At 41.1% G+C, this 21,835-nt stretch overlaps 1 protein-coding gene across 1 annotated transcript; it reads right to left on the reverse strand.

Annotated features, from left to right (window-relative positions):
- Nucleotides 1–7,309: 7,309 nt before the first annotated feature.
- LOC310691925 (vomeronasal type-2 receptor 26-like) lies at nucleotides 7,310–16,270 on the reverse strand. The gene is made up of 3 exons (XM_083472198.1): nucleotides 16,208–16,270; nucleotides 10,895–11,186; nucleotides 7,310–7,596 (listed from the first exon to the last, which is right to left on the reverse strand). The coding sequence occupies exons 1-3, from the start codon at nucleotides 16,240–16,242 to the stop codon at nucleotides 7,429–7,431; spliced, it is 495 nt and encodes a 164-aa protein (XP_083328324.1). The 5' UTR covers nucleotides 16,243–16,270; the 3' UTR covers nucleotides 7,310–7,428.
- Nucleotides 16,271–21,835: the final 5,565 nt, after the last annotated feature.

A 21,835-nucleotide genomic window follows, 5' to 3' on the forward strand; every position in this document is an offset into this window, starting at 1 on the left:
TTTCAGGGTGTTCTGATGAGTCATCCTTGCATTTGTATAACTGTCATAAATGTGGAAGCCAAGGCTGACATTTGGTAGAAGTTCAGGGTTCTCATTTATCTCCTTGACAGCAAATGCCAAGGACAAGATATGCTGGTAGCTCTTTGTCCTTGAACTGAAGAAAGCGTTAATTAAGGCAAATATATAGCTCTTCATCAACCATCAGTTTTTCAAACATTTGTTAGATTACATATATATATATATACATACATATATATATATATATAAACATAAATACACACACACACACACACACACACACACACACACTTTATATGACTTTGCAGTATTGGAGGAATAATAAATAAATAAATAAATATCATGACTTAAGATGCACAATAGTAGTGCTTAAACATTTGTTGCTCTGAACCATAGATCTTAAGATTCCAAAGGGAAAGCATTAATAAATCCAAAATCATATTAGTTGTATATAAACTGTAGAATATGCCAATATGCACGCGAGAAGGTACAAAATATTGTATTCTCAGTCAGCTTTGATTAGAAACTACAATGCTCTTATACATTTTCTAAAGATTCAACTCAACTACCCCCAAACACACACACACACACGCCATGGTTAAGCACCTATGGAAGATTTGTAATGCCACATAGGAATCCTGGCTTCTCATGAAACCAGAGTGGGGTAGGGAAACAAAGCTGAAGGCAGGTTGCACAACAGCAGTGGCCCTGGCAAGGAAGCCAGAAGGGAGCAACACTGCAAGGGGGAAAGCGGTGGTTTACACACTGGTAGAAGTTTCAATAAAGCAGGGTTGGGAGGAACTGCGAGGGAAATTGCCAAAGACATGGTTTGAGTACTATGGAATATATGGGAGGTCCACATTAGTTATCTCTCACACACAAAGCTGCTGAGGAATGAAAGACAGAGAAGTCTGAGTGCAATGAGAAGGGAACACAGAATAACTATCTGGTGGTTTTAAAAGAAAGCAGAGGTTTCAGTAGAGCGGCAGTTTAAAACAATATATGAGGGCAGTGAAAAGGCAGCTTGGCAAAGTTCTGTTGCGTTAAGCTTTTCAGTCTTAGCTTCTGTGTTCTACTCATATTTTCTATTTCTCCTGGTGAAAAGTGGTTGGTTTGATTTATTTATTTGTTAAAAATCCCTTGGTGTCCCCCCCTCCCACATTTTGTTTTAAAACTACCACTTTTTTCTCAGCCTCACTTCACCTCCATTTACTCAAACTTCTTTAGCTGAGAAAAGCAGCTTCTCCTCCCCTCACACACAAACCTGGTTTTGAAGACGAAGGAGAGAATCAGTGCAAAGTAGGGCTACATTACAGAAGATAGAAGTGGCTTCAGAAATGCAACTGGAAAGAGGAAATGAGAAGGGGAAACCCTGTGTGTTAACATGGAGGAGATAGCCAGGGTTTGTTGAGTAGATCAAGCAGGTGTGAAGCCTTACTTCTTGATACATGTGTATAACATACCCAGAATTCATTAAGGACATTTTTAAACCACTTTTTTCAAGGAGTAATAGTTATGACCTGGCATGTAGTACGCAGAGAAAACATACTCCTTACATAAGTTTGAGTTCTTCCAGAAACGCGTTTGTGGGATGTACCCTGAATGATAGTTCATCAGATAAGAAGCCATACTGAGTAACAATAAATCCAATCGTTAGGTCCCCTGACTGATAATATTGGTGTGGGAACTGGGGAGAATCAGCCATGGTATGCATAACAGCATGTGACTCACAGTCAGTCTGAGGGAGTCGCGGAAACAAGAGAAGCAGAGGCAAAAGAAACAACGCCGTCTTCTTGAGCCACATATTCATGCAGAATGCCCAGCATCAATCCAAAATAAACGTCCAGCCTGTTCAGTGGCTCTGGACCCTTTCTGAGGAAGGCAATCTCACACAGATCAGTCTGACAGCTTTCACCCTGCCTCTATGCCACCCAACACCCCAGCACTGAGTATTCAATATCTACTTTCAGAGTTTGTTAATTATTGTGATCAGAGAAAATCCACATGGGATTTGGCAATATGCATGAGGACAACTAATAATTAGTGATAATCAAAGTTTTCAAAGATGTCTCCTCAGTGTATTGCATTGTGCAAAACATTACTTGTGGCTGAAGAATAGAATAAAGTATTCTTATTTTTAATCTAACTTAATAGATAAGCCTATCTGATTGTTATGACAGCTGGATAGTTTTAGGATACTGACCATAATTTATGTTTTACTGGAGTTTCTGGATTACTCTGCATTCTAGGGCAATATTCGACTCTATTTCAAGGACTGTTATGGCAATTTTAGGATAGCATAACCCAACTTTGAGGTCATTGGAGTGGATGAATTATTAGCTAAAGAGCAAAGAACATAAGAACAGCCTGCTGGATAGCAGGGACATGAAATAAACGGCACATGTAATCCAGCATCCTGTTCTGACAGTAGCCAACCACATGCCTGGAAGAAACAAGCAAGTAGGATTCAATTGGAAGTGCACTCTCCCTTTCTGTAGCTTCCAGCAACTGATATTTAGAATCATTACTCACTCTGCCCATGAATGCAGAGCATAGCCATTTTGATTAGCAGCCATTGATAGTCTTATCCTCCAAAAATTGTCCAATTCTCTTTTAAAGGCATCCAAATTTGTGTTCATTGCTGCCTCCTAAGGTTGTATGTTCCAAAGTTCTAGATCGTTAATTTAGAGTTAGATAATTTATGTTAAAAAGCACAGATCCCAATACTCATCCTTGGGGGACACCATTTTTTTACTTCTGTCAATTTGGTGAACTCTCAATTTATTCCTACTATTTGCTCGCTGTAACTTAAGCAATTTGTAATCCACAAGAGGACCATTCTTCTTATTCCTTGAAGTGTCCTTGACTTCTTTACACAATAGTTAATTCAGAGAACTGCCCATATTCATAAGATAATATAAAATTAGCCTGCTGGGTCAGGCCAATGGCCCTTCTAGTCCAGCGTCCTGTTCCCACAGTGGCCTACCAGATGCCTGAAAGAAACTCACAACAAGGACTCAAGCACAAGAGCAGGCCCCAGCCCAGCCCACACCCTCCATTGTTTCAAGCAACAGAAGGCAGTGATAGCCAGTAACTTGAATGGCTCTAAAAGTGGATTAAAACAACTTCATGGAGAATTAGGTGATCAAAAGGCCACTTGTCATGTCTATACATAGCCTCCAAGGTTGGAGGCAGTAAGGCTTCTCCAAACCAATTGCTGAAAAATGCAGGATGGATGAAAGCTCTGCAGAAGAGGAGACTGAGAGGAGATATGATAGCCATCCTTCAATATCTAAAGAGCTGTCACACAGAAGATGGAATAAGCTTGTTTTCTCCTACTCTGGAGGGTAGGACAAAAATCAATGACTTCAAGTTAAAAGAAAGGAAATTGCAACTAAGCATTACAAAGAACTTTCTGATGGTAAGAGATGTTTGACAGTGGGACAGACTGTGGTAACTGTGAATGTGCTGCTCAAGAAAGCCACATTGAACCCAAATTTCTGTAAAATCTATCAGCCAGTCACCAATACACTATTCCTAGTTGTGATGCATTCCAATGCCCCCTAAGCTTGGTGCCCAGTGTGGGGGATCCAGTATTACTAACCTAAATCCACCTCTGAAGTCACACTCCAATAGCAATGGATCTCCTTGAACAGCAAAATCAGAGATACAGCTGAAATTACTATTAAAGAACATTTTTAAATCAATCAATATAAGAAATAAATGTCATTTAAAATGTGGCCCATATAATTGAATGGATATGAGCATTATGCAGTATAGAAAGAAATAGAAAGAAATGAACTCGAAGAGAAGATACAAAAAATAATAATACAGCTGGATTGGAAAGTATGGAAAGACTGAGAGGAGGGAGAAAAAAGTAAGGGATAAATTACCTGAAATAATAGGATAGCTCAGTCAGGTAGAGCATGAGACTCTTTATCTCAGGGTCAGGGGTATGAGCCTCATGTTGGGCAAAAGATTCCTACATTGCAGGGGTTCCACGTGGTCCCTTCCAGCTCTAAAATACTATGATTCTAGGATGTGACAAAGTGACATGTGGAATATAGAATCAGCATGATGAGGAGAAACGAAAAACAACAACATGCCAAACCAAGTCAAACCAAAATAACAAGCAAATATAAAGTGTAATACATAGAAGAAAGACTATATACATCTAGGGAGTCCTAGGCTCATTGCCTGTAGATCATTAACACTTCTTCAATGTTAGTTATGAGCAGGGAAATCTTTGAATTCTTGGTTCACTTTGATTGATAAATAAATAAGACATAAATATCAAAAGTAAATATTAGCCTAGAACAAGAAATAGTGCTTAAGCATGTTTTGTTACAAAGTTTAGATCTTAACAGCTGAGTAGCAAAGCATTCATAAGTCCAAAGTTTGATCAGTGATATTTAAGCTGAATAGCCAGCTAGTATAAGGCCCATTGTTTTTGATGGTAGGAAGCTGTTTTTATGAGAACGTACTAGGCTTTTCTACAGTTTCCTCAGATTATAGCATTATATCATACTGTTCTTCATGCCTTCCTAAGAATTAAATTTGTACAAGTTACTCAAAGGTAATTATGAATTATATCTTAAGGGAATGTTTCTCTTAGATGTAAAAAGAAAGTTAGCATGAAGGTGTCAGAGAAGGTAAAAGAACAAAGGAAGTACAGAATGTTGGCAGTTTTGATTTCAGCAATGCTGTTTTTCTTGTGTTTTCCCTCTGAAATTAGCTTATTGGGGTTTCTTATTAAGCTGGTTGTGAAAAAGCTATCATCCCTTTAAGTAGCTGTTAGCTCTGTATGTAGGCAGAACATCCCATTGATAACCTGAAAAGAGATTTTGGCTGATGGGGTGTGGGTCTTCTGCAATGCAATTGCCATGTCTAAATGAACATAGCCTTGGATAGACATTACTTGAACCAGAGGATGAAGACTTCTGTTTCTTCCACCCAAGCAGTATGTGCATCTGAAAAGCTACATCAAGGAGTGAATACTAAAGGGAACCTGACCCTCAGATAAAAATATATCATACCCTTTCATTCAATGGGGAAAGGAACAATATGGTAGCAATAAAATTAAACCACAGGTGGAAAGATAGAATTGTGTGTGAAAAATGATGATGATGGTGATGATAACAATAACGTTAATTTAATTCAGAATTTTTATTGCAACTTGAGATTATAACAGAAAATTCATGGTAGATCTGGGGAATTTGTTATTTATGGTAATAACTATGTGAAAATTTGAATTTGTCCTTGGAAATACAGTATTATCATACATGAAGAAACACAAAACGTAAGCATGCCTGTAAATCAACTTTCCCCCCATATTTCTTCTAAACACAAATACAACTTAGCATCACTGTTCATGCCCCCAACAACAGTTCTTACTTTATGTTTATGAAACTAGCACTTCAATATACCTAGTACTGGATTTTTTCAAATGGGAGGAAATGGCTCATTGCTGTATTATTTTAACATATTGGCCAGTAAACGTCTCATGATCATAAATAATTGATATTGCTCTTATTGGCCTTTTAATGCTTCATCACTTTTCCACCTCCTGCTGTATAGCCTAGAGGACAACTCTCTCAAAAATGCTGACTAACATTTTACACAAATTACAGACAGTCGTTTGCAACAGACAATGGCTAATGAATTGAGTCAGATTCATAACCAATGGCAATTAACCACTATTTTAAACTGTAATTCACAGTTTTTACACAACAAGATGTGTAAATCTGTTACATTTTTATATTGATATTTTTTACAAAAGCACTCAACGGAGAAGACTTGAAAAGTTGAAGAAGTTAGTACATATATTTCGTTTGAAAAAATGGCCCCATTTAATATCATTTTATGCAATTAATTCCCTAGATATTCCTCCTTATTAGCTGGTCCTTTGTGTTCAAGGAAGGCCTAAATATAATTATGTAGGATTTGGGGGCAAAGATGCAACCTAGTAACCCAGCACTAGAGGACAAAATGGAGAAGATCTCCACAGCCACCATGTATTTTCCTTTTGTGCTTAAATAAGAAGGAACAAATGACAACCAAACACTGCAAAAGACCAACATGCTGAAAGTGATGAACTTGGCTTCATTGAAACTATCTGGCAGCTTTCTGGCCTGATAAGCCACAATGAAGCTGACAGTGGCCAGAAATCCTAAGTACCCCAGAACACAATAAAACAGAGTCACAGACCCTTCATTGCATTCCACTATGATTTCTTCAGTCAGAGAATGCATATCAAAATGTGGAAATGGAGGAGCAGTACATAACCAAACAGCACATATAATGGCTTGAATAGTGGAGCAGCCAAGAAGAACAGAACTGGCCAATCTTTTCCCCACCCATTTTCTCATCCTGGATCCTGGCTTGGTGGCCATGAAAGCCAAAACCACAGTAATGGTTTTTGCTAAAATGCAGGAGACAGCCACTGAGAATATGATACCAAACGCTGTTTGTCTTAAATAGCAGGTCACTATGTTAGGTCGGCCAATGAATAGCAAGGAGCACAGGAAGCAAAGCAGTAGAGAGATGAGAAGAGAGTAGGTGAGTTCCCGATTGTTGGCTTTGACGATAGGGGTGTCCTTGTTCTTAATGAAAATCCCCAGCACTGCAGCTGTGATTAGAGAAGAAAACAAAATAAACGAGGCTAAAGTGGTCCCCAAGAGCTCCGTGAAAGAGAGAAAGTTAAGGGTCTTAGGAAGGCAGTTATCTTTGTTCTTGTTTGAGAATTGACCTTCTGGGCATTGGAAACAGTTGTCCATATCTGAAAATGGGACAAAGTTTGTATCAATCGCTCAATAATCAAAGATGACAAACTCAGTATAGAACTGTCTGATTAAATAAGAGTAAATGGGAATACTTTCTGAAAGTTTCTTCCTCTACACTGGTGCCATTGCTCTTTTGGTCTCAGAACATCCAGCTGGGATTAAGCAAGCTAGATCATTTCAGCATTCATCTTTCACACACACACACACACACACACACACACTATCAGAGTAGACATTTCTTGTTGTATTTTCACTTATATAAAAATATTTTGATATTTCTTAGGTAAACCAATAACAAGACTCTGCAACCATACATGTGGGAGGTGTATACATTGAGAAATCAATGTATAACTACACTGGTGGTGTGAATCACTATGGATGAAGCACAAATCTCTGTCTTCCAGAGATTTCAACTACACCCATGATATGAATGTTCTGTATCAAGATGTACATCAAAAACACATTGGAAATCCCTTCTAGAAAAGCATGGCAATGGTGATGAAATCTTGCAGTATACCAAACACATTATCTGGATTTGATATAAAATGTTATGGATCTATGTCAGAACTATACAATTGTCATTCACATTCTGTTTTAGGGAACTATATTGACAGCAGAAAAAGGGGATTCAATGGTGCAATCCATCATTTAGGTCACTATGTCTTCTACCATTCTGGTCTGAAATCTTTCCATCCGGACATGGAGTACAATCATAGCAACAAAATGGCTCCCCCTCCTTCTTTTTTCTTCTGTAGCCTGGATGACAGTGATCATTACATCTGGCAAGTGGCAGCACCTATCCATTAAAAATGAAGAGAAATAAATTGATGTACCTTTACAATCAGACACACACACACACACACACACACACAAAATGCTGCTTTTGAGAACATTGGGTACCATGGTAAAAGAGATTTAAGTGATTCAAAAGCATCAAATCCCACAGGAATTTTGTACATTAATGCTAGATAGATAAAAAGGGGAAAGGGGGGGGAGATTGATTTTGCATGTGTGGCTTTCAGACAAATTGATTCAAGCTCATCATCGGCCAGTTGCTGATTTCTTCACAAGCTGTTTCTTCTACCTTTCAGTAAGATTAGAAATGAGAGTGCAGGACCAGTGAAAAGAACAGAGCAAGGATACAGGACACTAGAAACAACCAGCTTACATTTTTTATATCAAATTCTGTTCTTAATTCTGTTCGGCTGTGTCTAAGAAAACTCCTAACATAGAAATAAGAATGGCCAGGATATCACACCAGGACTTTTGTCAGGGAACTGACATCAGAGCAGATGGGAGAGGCGAGGCTCCCAGATTCTGCAGGAGAGGGAACGAGTAAGGGTAGAGAGAGAACGTCATCTGGGGAAGGAAGTCCAGGTGACACCAGGAAGAAGGGAGAGGCAGAGAGCATCTCGGAGGTGAGGCTCCGAGACTCTTCCAGTGAAGTCAGTGAGGAGGGTGGAGGACCACCACTCGGCACGCCCACTCTGCGCAGAAGGCTTCCGCACAGAGAGGCGAGGCGAAGGTTGTCCGTTAAGGAATTCTTATGCTGGAGGAAATTTAGGAGACGCCCACTCACGGATTCTGCTAGCGACTGAGCAGCAGCACCAAGGCTGCTCAGTCAGAGAAAGACACAACCGCCCCTAAGCAGTTTGGAGCAGCTGGAGGTTTACACACAAGCAACCCCAATTCCCTTGACAACTTTATTACACAAAAAAAATCTGCTCACTAGGAAAATGACCCTTGGAAGTTGATGCCTTGTTCATTTTTTTCATTTTGTCAAGATAATACAGTAGGGCAGCAGTTTTACATTTACCTTTATATTTTTAAAAATATATTAGCCTTTATATTTTTTAAATAATGAGGTGTTAATATATATGGGCAGTATATAACTGAATTAATAAGAGAGAAAATAATCAATAATCAATAATCAATAATAGTCAACCACTCTGCTATATGATTTAGTCCCCCATATATGTTACTGAGAATAATAATATATCAGTGTAAGAAGAATTATCAAGGCTCATTGTTGGAACTCTTCCCATTTAGCACTTGCTCTTATGTTTTCTGTATACATATGAATAAGTAGACAGATAGATTGACTCTCCTACTGAATGGAATCACCTGGCATGGTTCTTAATTGTGTCTCTTACTAATTTAAGTTTTATCTTATTTCTATATTTGGATCCCACCTGGTTAAATATTCTGTGCCATGTGATAGCCTCTTCATTCACTGTGAATTTCTGATCCGGTAAAGCCTGTGGATCCATCCCTCCTACTTTCACTCGTAAAAACGATTTGTTTGGAAAAAGTACCCAGTTTACAATATCAAATCCAGATACTAATTCACCATTCTCATCAAATGACACTCTGTCACCAGCACTGTTGTTAAAGGAGATACTTCGCAAGAACGAGTGAAGCTGGAATGAAAAAAAGTGCAAGCCAAAAATTTTAAAAAGAGGGACTTCTGGCGAGGCAAGATAGTGAGTGTCATAGCCGCACTGAACTCCTAGGAACCACCAGAACCAACCAAGCTGCTTCTCTGGTCCCCACCATCACCGCCACAGCAATCAAAAGGGAGCCCAGGGAGCTCAAAATGACAAGTGAAGAGGCAGCGCAGAGCCTCACACCCCCACACCCCACCAATCTCGATCTCCCCGGACTGAGAGCACCCCAATGAAGTTCCTGGACTGGAGGCCTCCAAAGCTAGATGAATAACATAGTGAAGTTGCCTCCCCCAGTCGTACACCAACATACCACTGCATCCGCCTAGTGAGAATGGGAGGAGGGGACCGGGAAAGTCAGGGAGGCTGCGAGGGAATGTGTGGCCTAGACCAGGCATGACGCCAAGCCAATATCCCTGGCACCTGGTGCAAAAGAGAAGACTGGGGCCCATTGAGGAACCATACTCTGGGGCCCACCCTGGGGAAAGACAAATGTGGCACAGCCCCCCCCCCCGGCCAGTGGAGAAGTGTAGACAGGCACACAAAAAAGTGCAAGCCAAAAATTTTAAAAAGAGGGACTTTTGGCGAGGCAAGATAGTGAGTGCCATAGCCGCACTGAACTCCTAAGGACCACCAGCACCAACCAAGCTGCTTTTCTGGTCCCCACACCACCTTCACCATCACAGCAATGAAAAGGGAGCCCAAAATGACAAATGAAGAGGCAGCGCAGAGCCTCACACACCCATACCCCGACAATCTTGATCCCACCAGGACCAAGAGAGCCCCAATGAAATTCCTGGACTGGAGGCCTCCAACTTACTGCTGCTGCCATCACCAACACCACTGCCAAGTGAGAATGGCAGGAGGGGACCGAGAAAGTCAAGGAGGCTGTGAGGAAATGTGCAGCCTAGCCCAGGCCTGACACCAAGCCAATATCCTTGGTAACTGGCGCAAAAGAGCAGACTGGGGCCCAGTGAGGAACCACATTCTGGGGACCACACTGGGGAAAGACAAATGCGGCACGGGCCCTCCCCTGCCAGTGGAGATGTGCAGACAGGCACAACCCCCCCCCCCACATATTTTATTTTAATTTTTAATTTTAATTTCATTTATGATCAATATTTTCAAAACCCTTTGAAGAAGTGTAATGGCGGTGCCCATGTAGGAGACCTGTTATATACACAAACCCCTGTTTATTTAATTAATCTCATTAAAGAATTTATATGATTACAACACAATAAAAAAGGGAAGATGCAATAGGCTATGAAATTAATGCCACTCAGTAGACTAGAATGTGGTCTAAACCTCCCTTATCAGTGAAAAGAAAATAACTCACTATGAAACTCACTTACAGATGGTACCGAACACCACAGAAACTGGCCCTGATACACCCAGGAACCTCACAAAAATGCTGAAGAGGCTACACTTCCACAGGCATACACCTCCACATGTGGTGGGAATGCCCCCAAACCCAACTCTTCTGGACAACAGTCATACAAGAAATACTGTATGCACCTGATCATATTATAATAATAATAATAATAATAATAATAATAATAATAATAATAATAGGTATTATTTATATCCCATCCCACCCATCTGGCTGGGTTTCCATGTGGGAAAGCTGCATAGCCAATACAAATATTTTACCTGTGGAATCTTGTAGATGCCTAAAAGAGTAGCCATGTAAAGGGAGATTTCAGAGTCAAGTCCTCCAATGACGGCCATCAGATTCTTCTGCTTATTGCATTTGAAGTTGGGGACTACAGTTTTATGACTGGAAAGAAGTTTCAGGGTGTTCTGATGAGTCATCCTTGCATTTGTATAACTGTCATAAATGTGGAAGCCAAGGCTGACATTTGGTAGAAGTTCAGGGTTCTCGTTTATCTCCTTGACAGCAAATGCCAAGGACAAGATACGCTGGTAGCTCTTTGTCCTTGAACTGAAGAAAGAGTTAATAATAAAGGCAAATATATAGCTCTTCATCAACCATCAGTTTTTCAAACATTTGTTAGATTACATCTAATTGGAAGGAATATTAGGAAAGAATCCTGCCTGCTTTGTAAGTTAGGATTTCATAACAAATTTACTAACAGCAGCTAGCACGGTAGTTGGAAAAGTACCAGATGTTGGAAAACTTTGCAATAAATAAAGATTGATCACTTGTATAATATCTATGGATCCATTTCCCCTTTTTATTAATTGAAATATACTTGGAGTTGAGAGTGGATTTCATGCTCTTTATTCAGGTCATAGTGGTAAAGAGGAATGGAAGTTTCCCCACAATATCTGCTTTATATACATTATTTACACAATTGGCTGCACGTGATTGGCTAATTCCGGGATTCTCCTGTAGGCTAATCAGATTGTGGATTCACTTCCACCTGGAGCTGGATTGGGTGTCTCCTGAGGACCAATCATACTGCTGCATTGTTCTAGGACCAATCAGACTGCTGTATTCTGAATCCTATTGTTCTAGGACCAATCAGACTGCTGCATTTTGGATCCTATTCAACTCAGTACATAACACACACACACACACACCACTGTTCAGCCCCTATGGAAGATTTGTAATGCCACATAGGAAACCTGGCTTCGCATGAAACCAGAGTTGGATAGGGAAACAAAGCTGAAGGCAGGTTGCACAACAGCAGTGGCCCTGGCAAGGCAGCCAGAAGGGAGAAACACTGCAAGAGGGAAAGCGGTGGTTTACACACTGGTAGAAGTTTCAATAAAGCAGGGTTGGGAGGAACTGCGAGGGAAATTTGCCAAAGACATAGGTTTGAGTACTATGGAATATATGGGAGGTCCACATTAGTTATGTCTCACACAAGAAGCAGCTGAGGAATGAAAGACAGAGAAGTCTGAGTGCAATGAGAAGGGAACACAGAAATAATTATCTAGTGATTTTAAAAGAAAGCAGAGGTTTCAGTAGACTGAACAGGGTTCAACATGGGAGGGGGGGAGTGGCGGTTTAAAACAAAATGAGTACAGTGAGAAGACAGCTTGGAAAAGTTCGGTTGCATTAGATTTTCAGTCTTAGCTTCTGTGTTCTACTCATATCTGCTATTTCTCCTGGCTAAAAGTGGTTGGTTTGATTGACTGACTGATTGATTGATTGATTAAAAAACCCTCGGTGTCCCCCCTCCCCATATTTTGTATTAAAACTACCACTTTTTTCTCAGCCTCACTTCACCTCCATTTACTCAGACTTCTTTAGCTGAGAAAAGCAGCTTCTCCTCCCCTCACACACAAACCTGGTTTTGAAGACGAAGGTGAGAATCAGTGCAAAGTAGGGGTACATTACAGAAGATAGAAGTGGCTTCAGAAATGCAACTGGAAAGGGGAAATGAGAAGGGGAAACCCTGTGTGTTAATATGGAGGGGATAATATAATAATATAATAATAATTTAGTATTTATACCCCGCCCATCTGGCTGGGCTTCCCCAGCCACTCTGGGCGGCTTCCAAAAGAATATTAAAATACTATAATACATCAAACATTAAAAGCTTCCCGAAACAGGGCTGCCTTCAGATGTCTTCTAAAAGCCTGGTAGTTGTTGTTCTCTTTGACATCTGGTGGGAGGGTGTTCCACAGGGAAGGCGCCACTACCGAGAAGGCCCTCTGCCTGGTTCCCTGTAACTTGGCTTCTCGCAGTGAGGGAACTGCCAGAAGGCCCTCGGTGCTGGACCTCAGTGTCCGGGTAGAACGATGGGGGGGGAGAGAGACGCTCCTTCAGATATACAGGACCAAGGCTGTTTAGGGCTTTAAAGGTCAGCACCAACACTTTGAATTGTGGTCGGAAACGTACTGGGAGCCAATGTAGGTCTTTCAAGACCGGTGTTATGTGGTCTCTGCGGCCGCTCCCAGTCACCAGTCTAGCTGCCGCATTCTGGATTAGTTGTAATTTCCGGGTCACCTTCAAAGGTAGCCCCACGTAAAGCGCATTGCAGTAATCCAAACGGGAGATAACCAGAGCATGCACCACTCTGGCGAGGCAGTCCGCAGGCAGGTCTCAGCCTGCGTACCAGATGGAGCTGGTAAACAGCTGCCCTGGATACAGATTTGACCTGTGCCTCCATGGACAGCTGTGAGTCCAAAATGACTCCCAGGCTGTGCACCTGGTCCTTCAGGGGCACAATTACCCCATTCAGGACCAGGGAATCCTCCACACCTCCCCGCCTCCTCTCCCCCAAAAACAGTACTTCTGTCTTGTCAGGATTCAACCTCAATCTGTTAGCCGCCATCCAACCTCCAACCACCTCCAGGCACTCACACAGGACCTTCACTGCCTTCACTGGTTCTGATTTGAAAGAGAGGTAGAGCTGGGTATTATCCGCATACTGATGAACTCCCAGCCCAAATCCCCTGATGATCTCTCCCAGCGGCTTCATGTAGATGTTGAAAAGCATGGGGGAGAGGACAGAACCCTGAGGCACCCCACAAGTGAGGGCCCAGGGGTCTGAACACTCATCCCCCACCACCACTTTCTGAACACGGCCCAGGAGGAAGGAGTGGAACCACTGTATAACAGTGCCCCCAGCTCCTAGCCCCTCAAGACGGTCCAGAAGGATATTATGGTCGATGGTATCAAACGCCGCTGAGAGATCCAGCAGAACTAGGAAACAGCTCTCACCTTTGTCCCTAGCCCACCGGAGATCATCAACCAGTGCAACCAAGGCAGTTTCAGTCCCATGATGAGGCCTGAATCCCGACTGGAAGGGATCCAAATGGTCCGCTTCTTCCAGGCGTGCCTGGAGTTGTTCAGCAACCACTCGCTCAATCACCTTGCCCAAGAATGGAAGATTTGAGACTGGGCGATAGTTGGCTATCGTGGCCGCATCTAAAGATGGTTATATAAGAAGCGGTTTAATAACCGCCTCTTTCAGCGAGTCTGGGAAGGCTCCCTCACGGAGAGAGGCATTCACCACCCCACGAAGCCCATCGCCCAGTCCTTCCCGGCTAGCTTTTATAAGCCAGGATGGGCAAGGATCAAGGAGACAAGTGGTTGGTTTCACTCGTCCAAGCAGCCTGTCCACATCCTCGGGGGTAACAGATTGGAATTGATCCCACACAACTTGACTAGACAGGACTCTAGCACTCTCCCGCCCCGGCCCTGCTCCCACGGTGGAGTCTACCTCTTCTCGAATCTGAGCGACTTTATCTGCAAAAAACTTTGCAAAGTCATTGCAGGAGATCATGTTGCCCCTACTGGGCCCTGATGGAGCAGGTGGTTCCGCTAAATTGTGAACCACCTGAAAGAGTCTTCTGCTGCTGTTTTCCGCAGATGCAATAGAGGCGGTGAAGAAAATCCCGTGTCTGGTCAGATTCAGAATGGGTTATCCGCCACCGGCGCTCTAGCCGTCTCAACGATTGTTTCATTGCCCTCAGATCCGTGGAAAACCACAGGGCTGTCCGGGCTCCATGCAATCGGAGAGGGCGCTTTGGAGCCAAACAGTCAATAGCCCTGGTTAACTCCACATTCCAGCGGGCCACCAGGGAATCAGCTGAAAGGCCATCAACATGGGATAAAACATCCCCTACCACTCTCTGGAAACCATTTGGATCCATTAAGTGGAGGGGGCGGACAATCTGAATCAGTCCCGCCTCCCTGCAGAGGGGAAGGGTCGTGGAGAAGTCCAGTTGCACCAGGAAGTGATCTGACCATGGCACTTCTTTGGTTTCGCTTTTACTTAGTGTCAGATCACCAACATCCATAGAGGTGAACACCAGGTCTAAGGCATGCCCGTGGTTATGAGTTGGGCCAGACTCATTCAGGGACAGCCCCATGGAGGCCATGCTTTCCACGAAGTCCCGAGCGGCCCCTTGTAAGGTCGTGTCGGCATGGATGTTAAAATCCCCTAGGACAACCAAACTAGCATGGGTTTGTTGAGTAGATCAAGCAGGTGCAAAGCCTTACTTCTTGATATATGTGTATAACATACCCATAATTCATTAAGGACATTTTTAAACCACTTTTTTCAAGGAGTAATAGTTATGACCTGGCATGAAGTACGCAGAGAAAATATACTCCTTACATAAGTTTTAGTTCTTCCAGAAACACGTTTGTGGGATGTACACTGAATGATAGTTCATCAGATAAGAAGCCATACTGAGTAACAATAAATCCAATCGTTAGGTCCCCTGACTGATAATATTGGTGTGGGAACTGGGGGGAATCAACCATGGTATGCATAACAGCATGTGACTCACAGTCAGTCTGAGGGAGTCGCGGAAACAAGAGAAGCAGAGGCAAAAGAAACAACCCCGTCATCTTGAGCCACATATTCATGCAGAATGCCCAGCATCAATCCAAAATAAACGTCCAGCCTGTTCAGTGGCTCTGGACCCTTTCTGAGGAAGGCAATCTCACACAGATCAGTCTGACAGCTGTCAACCTGCCTCTACACCACCCAACATCCCAGCACTGAGTATTCAATATCTACTTTCAGAGTTTCAGAGACTGTGGTAACTGTGAATGTGCTGCTGAAGAAAGCCACATTGAACCCAACTTTCTGTAAAATCTATCAGCCAGTCATCAGTACACTATTTCTAGTTGTGATGCATTCCAATGCCCCCTAAGCTTGCTGCCCAGTGTGGTGGATCCAGTAGTACTAACCTAAATCCACCTCTGAAGTCACACTCCAATAGCAATGGATCTCTTTGAACAGCAAAATCAGAGATAGAGCTGAAAGTACTATTAAAGAACATTTCTAAATCAATCAATATAAAGAAATAAATGTCATTTAAAATGTGGCCCATATAATTGAATGGATATGAGCATTATGCAGTATGTTTCTTTGGTTGAGAAAAATAATGGGGAGAAATCTTAGGTGTTGTGTGGAATAAAATAGAGATAGAAAGAAATGAACTTGAAGGGAAGATACAAAAACAAATAATACGTCTGGATTGGAAGGTATGGAAAGACTGAGAGGAAGGAGAAAAAAGTAAGTGATAAATTACCTGAAATAATAGGATAGCTCAGTCAGGTAGAGCATGAGACTCTTTATCTCAGGGTCATGGGTTTGAGCCTCTTTTTTGGCAAAAGATTCCTACATTGCAGGGGTTCCACGTGGTCCCTTCCAGCTCTAAAATACTATGATTCTATGATGTGACAAAGTGACATGTGGAATGTAGAATCAGCATGATAAGGAGAAACGAAAAACAACAACATGCCAAACCAAGTCAAACCAAAATAATAAGCAAATATAAAGTGTAATACATAGAAGAAAGACTATATACATCTAGGGAGTCCTAGGCTCATTGCCTGTAACTGATTACCACTTCTTCAATGTTAGTTATGAGTAAGGAAATCTTTGAATTCTTGGTTCACTTTGATTGATAAATAAATAAGACATAAATATCAAAAGTAAATATTAGCCTAGAACAAGAAATAGTGCTTAAGCATGTTTTGTTACAAAGTTTAGATCTTAACAGTTGAGTAGCAAAGCATTCATAAGTCCAAAGTTTGATCAGTGATATTTAAGCTGAATAGCCAGCAAGTATAAGGCCAATTGTTTTTGATGGTAGGAAGCTGTTTTTATGAGAACGTACTAGGCTTTTCTACAGTTTCCTCAGATTATAGCATTATATCATACTGTTCTTCATGCCTTCCTAAGAATTAAATTTGTACAAGTTACTCAAAGGTAATTATGAATTTGCTTTGGACCTACATATGTGTTTACAACAGAAAGAAGGAACCTATGGTTCTCTAGATGTGGATGGGCTCAAACTCCCATCAGCTCCAGACAGTTTGTCAATCATCAGGGACTATGGGAATTGTAGTCTGGAGGGCCACAAATTCACTCCCCATCCCTAGTCTACAACCACTACAATACGATACGATATGATACGATACAATATCTTTATTGTCATTGTCCCATATAGAACAATGAAATTGAAAATCTATGTAAGACATTCAAAAACCCCTAAAAACTCTGAAACCCCATTTTAAAATACAATATACTATAGAGACTCCTTATGCTGCGTTTAGAACCAGAATTGCATTTGTGTAGAAACTGTTTCTCAGGTGGCTAGTCCTGGTCTTTATAACCCTATACCTTCTTCCAGAAGGCAGAAGCTGAAAAAGATCATTTCCAGGGTGCGTACTATCCTGCGCTATCTCTGTAGCTTTCTTATGGCACCTGACAGCATAGATTTGATCTAAGGTGGGAAGAGTGGACCCAATTATTCTCTCTGCATTCTTTACAACCCTGGACAGCATTGTTTTTTCCCTGGCCGTGCAGCTCCCAAACCATACACACAGACCATATGTTAATACACTCTCCACAGTACAATGGTAAATGCCATCAACAGGTCCTTTGAGAGATTGTTTTTCCAGAGGATTCTCAGAAAATATAACCTCTGCTGTGCTCTCTTCATCAGGTCTTTGCTGTTTTCTCCCCACTTTAGGTCATCTCTCAACTCCATTCCCAGAAATCGAAACACCAAGACCTGTTCCACGCACTTCCCCTCAATAATAAATGGCTGAATATTCAATTTACATTTCCTAAAGGCCACAATAATCTCTTTTGTTTTCTTTAAGTTAAGGAGTAAGTTGTTTTTCCTACACCACTCCCCCAACTGCTCAATTTCCTTCCTATAGGCCGCCTCCCCCTCTCCAGCTGTGATTAAACCAACCACCATTGTATCATCTGCATTCCCTTCCATTACCTTCTCCTTAGTACTTATGATCTGACACAACACATGCAGAGGGAAAAAACATCCTTACGCAAATTCTTTCAGTTCATCTAGAAATTTTGTTGTGGGGTGTTCACTAAATGATATTTTTCCAAATATGCAGCCATACTGAGTAACAATTGCTCCAATGATTAGCTCACCTATCTCATAATATTGATATGGGAGCTGGAAACGATCTACCACAGCGCACATAACAGCATGTGGCTCACACTCAGTTTGAGGTACATGCAGTAACAATATGAGAAGAGGCAAAAGAAATACCACAATCATTGTGAGATACTTTGTTATACAGAATGCCTAGGTTCAATCTGTTATACACCACAAACCTTTTCAAAGGCTATAAAAAATTTGATAAAGGGAAACTCACAGACACTTAATATTAGCTTTCAGAGTGTTAATTATTGTGCTTGTGATTTCACATAAATCCATGTGGGAATTGGCAAGATGAATGATGACATTTAGCAATTTGTGATAATGAAAGTGTTCAAAGTTATCACCCACAAGTATTGCACTTTGTAAGACATCATTCAATGGCAGAAAATGGAAGGATTTTTTTAAAAAAGTAAATTTAAGGGAAATATTGCAATCTGGTTTTGGATGGTTTTATGATGTTTTATGTCTGTTATTGTTATTTATTGTTTGTAAACAACTTATGGATTCATTTTGTCTCCAGCATCCCTGTCCAAAAATTTTGTAGTATCCTGGTGTGATGCTTTGTTGTTTGCTTCTTGACCTTGCCAAGGAATCACTGTATTTGGGACCAGGAAGGAATTTTATCTCCCGACAGATTGACCGGTCTTGTGGTTTTTGACTCCTTCACAGCTTTCATCACAACTTCAATGGTTAGGCATTAGGTAGAATTCATGATATTTATTTGGAAGAATTGTATGGTTGTGCCTTCCCCTTCCAGGAATTGGGGATTTTCATTAACAGGATCCATGGAAAAGTGTTTTGTCCATAAGCCCCAAAACAGTGGTTTCGGTGGGCTGCTACTATTTGATATAATTCCTAGGGCAATTCTGTCCCAGAAGTGACCCCCCTGAGAAGCAGTCAGCAGACGTGCTATGTAGATAATCAACCAATGCCTGAGTCAAAGCCACTTACACAAGTAACCAATAAAAATTTGACCTGTTTTGGTTCAATAATGTAGTCCTATGTATTCAGTAAAAACACTGGGAGGCAATGATAGGAAGCCTTACTGTATCTGAACATGCAATATATGCCACAGAACTCTACATTCATACCTATGGACAAGAGAGAACATGACCCTCAGAGAAAAATGTACACCCCACTCTTCCATTTAAGGGGAGTAGGCAGATTTGGAATATGAGACTAAATAAGAAAAGAAATGTAGAATATTGAGGGTCACAGAAGCATGTTTCTTGAAAAGGCCAAGTTATTTAACATGTTTTCAGGGGTACTTTTGAATAGTCATTTCAATGGAATAATACATAAAAAGCAAAACAATTTAATTCCTAGGTATTTCTACGTATAAGCTGCTCTCTGCTGTTCAACGAAGGCCTCAGGATAATTATGTAGCATTTGGGGGCAAAGATACAACCCAGTAACCCAGCACTGGAGGCCAAGATGGAGAAGATCTCCACAGCCACCATGTATTTTCCCTTTGTGCTCAGGTAAGAAGGAACAAAGGACAACCAAACACTGCAAAATACCAGCATGCTGAAAGTGATGAACTTGGCTTCATTGAAGCTATCTGGCAACTTTCTGGCCTGAAAAGCGACTGCGAAGCTCACAATGGCAAGAAATCCCAAGTATCCCAGAACACAAGAAAACACAATGACTGATCCTTCACTGCATTCCACTATGATTTCTTCCGTGAGAGAATACATGTCCAAATGTGGGAATGGAGGAGCAGTGCATAGCCACACAACACAAATGATAGCTTCAATAATGGAGCAGCTAAATACAACAGAATTGGCCAGACTTTTCCCCACCCATTTCTTCATCGTCGATCCTGGCTTGGTGGCCATGAAAGCCAGGACCACAGTGACAGTTTTTGCCAAAACACAAGAAACAGCCACTGAGAAGATGATGCCAAAGGCAGTTTGTCGTAAACAGCAGGTCACTGTTTGAGGGCAGCCAATGAATAGCAAAGAGCAGAGGAAAGAGAGCAAGAGGGAGATGAGTAGAGTGTAGGTCAGATTCCGATTGTTGGCTTTGACAATGGGAGTGTCCTTGTACTTGATGAAAATTTCTAGCACCAAAGCTGTGATTACAGAAGAAGACAAAATCGAAAAAGTTAAAGTGATTCCCAAAGGTTCTGTGAAAGACAGGAAGTTTAGGACTTTAGGAAGACATTGATCTCTGTTGCTGTTTGGAAATTGGCCTTTGGGGCATTGGAAACAGTAATCCATATCTGATAAATGAAGCAAATTTTCTGTTAGTTCCTCACTATTCAGTGGAAGACAGCCTTTGATGTGTTCAATGCAATACAGGGATGGGTAAAAAGGTACTTAACTATTATTATTTCAAAGAACACTTTCCAAGCAAACTAATTTTGACACCCACACCCACCCTTAACACTGATTTCATATTAAAGAGAGTGCCCTGAAAACTCATATGGGAACATAAAGACTTTGGGGACTGGAGGACTAGGAATGGTTAAGTCAGTCTATTTCCAATCCTCATCACTTTATCAGGTGTGTTTCCCAAAAGATTATTTTGTGTGTCTTCAGAAATAACTATATATTTATAAAATAAGAGCTGTATAACAATGTGCATTTCAATTATCCCTGAAAAATCCTACTCTTTAAAAATACTTCCCCGGCCCTCAAATGCATATTTTCATGGATATTTTGTTATATTTTTGAGCCAAGGTCTGCTGCTGAAAATAGTGGAAGTGTAAAAGCTGATGAATAACAGCCCGATGAACAGCCCAATGATGATGAAATATAACCCAATCTTTGGAGTCCTCCCAAAGTGAGACAACTCTTTTTTAAAGCAGTCCAAACAAAAGTGGGCCCTTCTGCTGGTGTGAAGTTTTGCTTTATTTTAGTCCAGGTTTATTTTTCATTTTTGAAACATCTACTGTCAAATGCTACATAAAAGTACAATACAAGGAAGTGGGGAGCCGAGGGGGTGTAGTTATATGACTCAGAGATCTACGTTTCAGCCATGGAATGACTTTTCCAGAATTCAGAATTTCCTTAGACAATACCATGTCATAGCCTTGCTAAGTGTTCTCTTTCCACAAGAGATAGCAAAGATTTTCATAGCTTGTGCTTTATAAAAACAGGTTTATGGAGTTATGTCTATCTGGTGTAACATGTATGGAATCTGCCTCGTAACTTGATGATCATAATCTGTTTTCTGTTTTGTAGAGCTGAAAGTAAATCTATTGAAAGATGCAGTGCATTACTTATACCATTAGAAATTGTGTGCCCTTACCCATTTGGTTTGAAATCTTCCCATATGGGCACAGAGTACAATCATAGCAACAAAATGGCTGCCCTTCCTTCTTTTTTCTGCTGTATCCTGGATAGCAGTAGTCATTACACACAGCAAGCGGCTGCACCTTTTGATAAGAGGAGAAAAACAAATTGCTGTTGTATTCAAGTACTCTATGATGGTGTAAAGAAATTTGTTTATAATAGAAGTGAGGTTTCTAAGGCTGCCATTCTATACACATTTAATTCTTTTACAGCACTTCACTGTAAGTCAATGGAAAGTTTCTAACAACCTTGCTAATTATTGAAAAAAAGAACTCACGAAAAGGCTTCAGGCTGCAAAGGCATCTTGTCATAAATAACATTCATATTAAGTGAGATTTCAATCATGGCTAGAATGGCTGTCTAGCATGAGAAAAGTTATTTTAACCCATTTTAACTCATATTTCAAGAACTCATATTTCAAGAAAATATAGAAAAATAT

The sequence above is a fragment of the Podarcis liolepis genome (assembly GCF_965112155.1).
Source record: "Podarcis liolepis genome assembly, chromosome: 13".
In the NCBI taxonomy this organism is placed as follows: Eukaryota; Metazoa; Chordata; class Lepidosauria; order Squamata; family Lacertidae; genus Podarcis; species Podarcis liolepis.